This window comes from Saccostrea cucullata, unplaced genomic scaffold (assembly GCF_032062105.1).
Source record: "Saccostrea cucullata isolate Sc308-1 unplaced genomic scaffold, CSIRO_AGI_Scuc_v1 ctg3080, whole genome shotgun sequence".
Lineage (NCBI taxonomy): Eukaryota > Metazoa > Mollusca > Bivalvia > Ostreida > Ostreidae > Saccostrea > Saccostrea cuccullata.
The window spans coordinates 111,774-117,909 of record NW_026938131.1 but is presented as its reverse complement, the minus strand read 5'-3'; the positions used below and the strand labels follow the sequence as shown (position 1 = coordinate 117,909).

At 32.7% G+C, this 6,136-nt stretch overlaps 1 protein-coding gene across 1 annotated transcript in view; it reads right to left on the bottom strand.

Moving 5' to 3' along the window:
* Nucleotides 1-372: 372 nt before the first annotated feature.
* LOC134249477 (multiple epidermal growth factor-like domains protein 10) overlaps nt 373-6,136 on the bottom strand; it is a 45,112-nt gene continuing 39,348 nt past the window's right edge. The window contains exons 6-9 of the mRNA XM_062731827.1: nt 5,972-6,117; nt 4,297-4,530; nt 3,304-3,401; nt 373-558 (exon numbers count right to left, since the gene is read on the bottom strand). Of these exons, the coding sequence (XP_062587811.1) occupies nt 388-558; nt 3,304-3,401; nt 4,297-4,530; nt 5,972-6,117 (649 nt within the window). The 3' untranslated portion in view covers nt 373-387. The remainder of the gene's footprint in view (nt 559-3,303; nt 3,402-4,296; nt 4,531-5,971; nt 6,118-6,136) is intronic.

The window sequence follows — 6,136 nt, the reverse complement described above, 5'->3', positions numbered from 1 at the left end:
CACTAGAACAAAATTAAACCTATACTTTGTCAGGAAGAACAAAAAAAAAAATAAATTTCATCTTTATTTTCCAAAAGTTTCTTGAGAAGACTTAAATGCCCTCGCTTATTTTTTACCTTTCCTTTATTATCTATTAAGAGAGTGTGGCCTTTCCTTTGGACGATCTGAAATCTTTTTCATACGGGGATACTCATGTTTGGTTTAAATTGTTTCAGACCGTGGCAAAAATTGAATATTTTTAATATTAACGACAACAACATCGACAACGACAGACAACAGGAAATCTTTGATAAAAAAAAAAACATCTCTAGAGCCTTCGGCTTACCTGAATAAAAAGACTGGCTTGCAGGGAGATGTATGAAAATTGGAAATTTGAACTCAAAATAATCACAAAAATAAAATTAACTTACGCTTTTCATTCAACGTTATAATCATATCAGTAGAGGATGAATCGATTAACAGGAAGGTTAATAGTAAATCGCTTGTATCTTGAAAGAGATAATATAAATCATCTGATCCTGTCTTCGGTCTCCATTCCACTCCAAACATTGAACCATACTGAAGAAAATATAATTCAAATGAAGTATTGAGGAGATTCTATTGTCTTACAAATAAACCATTATCGTGTTAAATGGATAATTACATGAAGCAATATGAGGGTCATTCAAAAAATACGTAGACAATGTTCCTCATCGTCATATTATCATTACAAGATTATAAATCAACACATTTTCTTACATAAAAACTAGGGATGTCAATTTTACTCGGTCAGCTTAGTCGAATAGTCGGATGCTTTAGTCGAACGATAGTCGAATATTCGTTTAATTTGAATTATTTTTTCATATCATATCTTTTACCATAGACCTAAATCGAACTTTGCTTTAGGTCTTTGATTTTACAGACTAGTTTACAATATTTAACCTACGCTTTCACCATTATACAACGAATTTCTGAACTGTAAACATGTACGTAGTACAATTAAAACTGTACATCAATATGTATCCAATGTATTTAATTTTAAAATTAATATATTAGCTATTTATTTATCGAAATGTAGGATATCAAAAGCTTGATTTGTCCTTTCTTTACATAACGGTAGTATATGTACCCCATAATTGAAGCCAATTTCTACGCTTTGACAGGTTTAAACAATTAAAGTGTGTCTCTTATAAAAACAAAGAGAGAGAGAGAGATAGCTTGGGATAAATTTTAATTATGAAATTTTGTGCAAACAATCAATGATTGCATAAATTAATATCAGAAATAGAAAACACGGTTTAATTACTCTCATAACTGACCCAATTTACATGTATTTTGAAGATATGTTTTCCGAAAATACATCGACGTACATATAATTCCTTTGAACAGTTATACCCTACCCTTAATTTTTACATATGAAAATATTGATCTGTAAATAAATGAAATGGGCAAATGTAAGTTTATTGCCTTGAATTCAATATTACTTTGATGAAACACATTTTTAACGAATAACCGACTAAAGAAATTTTAGTCGATAGTCGGTATGATCGAACGATAGTCGAGTACTCGAATATTCGTTGACATCCTAATAAAAACATTTATTTTGTTGAAGTATAAAGTTTCATTCCATTTGATTAAATAGTAATCATGTTAGACAATTTTTAAAGCAACATGTTTTGTTACCACGGAGCACGGTTGACCAACATTGAAACGTCAAAAACAACTTCGAGAAAGTTTCTCAAAATTAAACCCTACTTTTTAAATTCCATACACGGTTTGTAGCGTCTTATCCATTCATAAAAAACGTTTCCATAATACTTAACACCTAGTTTGCATAAAATTGACAAATAGCTTGAACAAATACACGGCTTATTTTTCATAAACTTTCTGGTTTATACAGGATTAAGTTGTCATTTGTTTATATTGAACTCTTGGTCTTGAAATATATCATATGCAAATTTTCTGACAAATACATTTATATATCGAAGTGCTAAAAAGCTTGAGGGTCATCCACATCCCGTTACTTGTGAGAATATATTGAGACTATATTGAGAAAAAAAATACTTCTACTTCCAGTTTGATGAAGTTTGTGCACTGACAATTTGCCAAGTACTTCATTTAAGAGACTTTTACAAATGATTTGGAAATAAAGTTTTTGTCATTTGAAAAGTACTTAATAAATTGAGAGCGACACCCTAATCATGAACCCCGAAAAATGCAAGACGTGTTTTCTTTAAAATCGGCTGCTGATATTTTTGTTTCAGCAACTTATTTGTCAATAGTTTACCCCGTTTTAGATATAGCTCTTGCGTATTGAATTAAAGTGATAGATATAAACTCCGTATGCAGATGACGAAAGTATATTGCTACATAAATAAGGGAAAATGACGATTGAAAAGTCAACAGTTTATCATAAAGCTAGTAAGATTAACAAGTAAAACATCCAACAAGAGGCCCATGGGCCACATCGCTCACCTGAGAAGCTTTCACCATTCTGCTCTTTCCAGATTTCCCCCTTGTAATACATATTGCGACCCCACTCTAGCCCATTGATAATAATTTAGACAATTTAGAATCTACACTACCCCAGGATGCTTCCACATAAGTTTCAGCTTTTCTGGCCCAGTTGTTCTTGAGAAGAAGATTTTTTAATGACCCCACCCTATTTTTGTCTTTTCTTGATTATCTCCCCTTGTGAGGGGACTTGGCTCTTCATTTTAACAATTTAAATTCCCCTTTACCCAAGGATGCTTTGTATAAAGTTTGGTCAAAATTGGTACAGTGGTTCTTGAGAAGAAGTCGAAAATGTGAAAAGTTTACAGACGGACGGACAGACAGACGGACGGACAGACGGACGGACGACGGACATATTTGATCAGAAAAGTTCACTTGAGCCTTCGGCTCAGGTGAGCTAAAAATGAAACAGATATGCCTTACTTTGTGGTATCTGTTATTTCAAGCCTGCCGGGATATAATGTATCGACATAAGAATGGAAGTAACGATTGTTAATTGACATTACGTCGTCGATATATCTAAAGGCCACCGTAAGTGTTTCCCTCTTTTCATGTGTAAGATTTTGGAAAAGTTCTGCTATATACGAATTTAAAAAAAAGATTGCTAATAACGGGTCGCAATAAGTACCCATGGGAATTCCAATAGATTGTTGGAAGACCTGGTCTCCAAAAACAACATAGGTTATCAGAGTACTTGTGTGTACAATCAGAATTACTTTAATAAAATAGTTTTTCAAAAAACCAATGACAAGGTAAGTAAATTTACGAGCTAATTGATATTAATAAACAATCAAGTTGAAATGCACTTACGGAGTTAAGTCTCAAACGTGGATTTGAAGTTATAAAGTTGCAGGTATCCTCCCATGATTCCTTTTCAAAAGTGCAAAACCCGATGACATCTGATAAATCTAATGCAAAGATAAAAAAAATATAGAGACATCTGCATATCTAATTATTTGACAAACAAGTTAGGAACTTATATATATTGAAGAAAAATCTACAAAAGATACATGACAGAGTGTGACCGGTCAGAAGATACTTATTGTTTGGATGGACGTTTGAGCTTGCAAACTGTTCGTTATACATGTATTTCATAAAAGAAATCGTATGTTGCGTATATGTCATTGGTCATACACCTGATCTGAGATCCCCAAAAGTTCCTCAACAGACATTATCAGAGCAAGATTAGATAATCGACAACAATATTGATATTATTTTTTTACATGAAGTTTTATAACTATGAACAGAAAAAATGCAATCATTTTTAAAATCATTAATTAAATTTTTACTAGAAATACAAATTCCCTCTTAGAAAATAACATAAATTTGGCAGTGTGTTTAACTAGGCGATTATAGAGTTTCAATAATGACTCAATAAGCTTATGTTTTATTTTTAAAATGTTCACGATTGTCTTAATTAAGCTTTTTTTTTTTTAAATTGAATCATTTTAATAATATTTCATGGGGAATGAAAAACAACTTGCCATGACAGAAGTTGAAAATTTCAGTTTTATTATAAATAGCTCAGCAATTTCAGAATTAAAAATAACATTTTTGACACTACAACTGAAAATCAACGTTTTATGTGTTTAAGGACCTATTTATGTACTCCGCTTTTTTAAACATTTCTAATTTTTTTTTTTTTTTTTTTTTTTTTTTTTTTTTTTTTTTTTTTTTGTAATTTGAAATTCAAACCAATTTTTTGTTAACATTTAAGATTTAGTTTCTACATGTATTCAAATCTAATTATCTTGCTTTGATATTTTTCCCTAAATGTCGTCCCAAACACATTTTATACTATACCTGAACAAGACGCTGACTGATTAAAGGATCCTTCTTTGCAGACACACCTGTCAAATTTACAATTGGAATATGCTCCCGAGCAAGGAGCTGTTGACAGGTGACAACTACAGTCCTCCCCTTTGAAACCGTCACGACAAGAACAGGTCCCGTCTCTGAAATCACACCCAGTACTTGCTTCCCTGACACAATCACATGTCTTTGAGCAGTCGTCTGAATATTTCCAGTCTGGACAATCTACAATTTAACATTTAACGTGCAAAATCGTTTTACTCATTTAATGTTTTTTTAAAGTTCTTATATTCATATTTCAGCTCCAACATCCCTTCGAAATTAAATTTAGAATAAAGAACACAGCATTGATTTTTAATTATTCAGTCAGGGTTTTAGCAGAATTTTTATGTTTTGTGAATAATTTTTTCGCTAAATTTCCAGTATGTTTTTAAAAAATTCACCAAGAAAAACACAAACTCCTAAAGCGTAAAAAATTAAAAATCTTGCCATAATTGAAAAATGTTTTATGGTCAAGTGCGTTCACCAGATACCTGACTTCAAAATATTTTTGTTTGATCCTTATGCAGTTAGTAACATTAAAATCAATGGATATTGTGTAGTTTATTTGTCTGGATTTTTTACACCAAATTTGAGATTTTTCAGCCATATTGAGATGCCACCACAAGCGCTGTAAATTTTAAACCCTTACTCAGCACTCAGGGTCACTGAGCAGTGAGAGACCCATTTTCGTGACAAAACATACTGCGACATGGGACCTTGGTGGATACACTCGTCTGCGAAAGAAGGGTCTTGATGTCTCGACAAAGGATGAACCTGAACCATTCAGTCAACTGATTGAATTCACTGAAAGTTCTGGAAAGGTCACTGAGGGGCAGAACTTTGTCATTCATCAGCACACCTTTCAGTAGACTCTCAGTATTTTTTCAGTTAACTAATTATAAGTTGCAGAGCTTCATCCTGTAGGCAGTGGGATTCGTATACGGCGTAAGAATTAACTTTATCCCGCTTCAGACAAATTTGTCGATTACTGATTGGATAAAAGCTAATCACATGACGCCCTGAAATTTTCGGTATTACGTCTCCGTTTCCATATTACGTCTCCGCCGAGGCGTAATATGAAAATCGAGCACGCGATTCTGTTCGAAGTGTTGTTATTGTAAATAAAAATGGCGGCTAAGAAACGGTTAGCGTAGGTAGTTTAGTTAAATTTCTTGTTACCTTAACGATATTTTATGTTGATTGTTATTGGATTAAAACTAATATTTTCATAATATGCACAAATATTTTTTTTTATATTGAAAAAGCTTCTTCAGCGGAATAAATTCGTTACACAGTCAGTTAGTGACCTAATACGGATTCATACAGGGTGTGAAATGGAAATCCGTATTGGGACTCGGCTTCGCCTTGCCCAATACGGATTTCCATTTCACACCCTGTATGAATCCGTATTAGGTCACTAACTGACTGTGTAACTAATAATATATCAAAACTTTAACGGTATAACCGACAAATCTTAGGTGGCAAGACCATACAATAATTGGAAAAAGACCATGCATTAATTGGAAAATGTTATCCCAAAGTGACAAAGCGAATGTAAAATATGTAGAATTTTTTTTATTCATTACAAAAGATAGATTCTAAGTATATCAAACAAAAGACTGACCACCACAGTAGACGACTGGACTGTAAGGACATGAAGAGTCCGTTTTAAAAGGACATTCAGACAGCATTTCCTCTGTCCCTGTACAATTGACCGACTTCTCGGCGTATCTAAAGTTCTGAAACTTTGAAGTTGAATATATGAATTCCCTGTAAAAGAAGGTGCTTT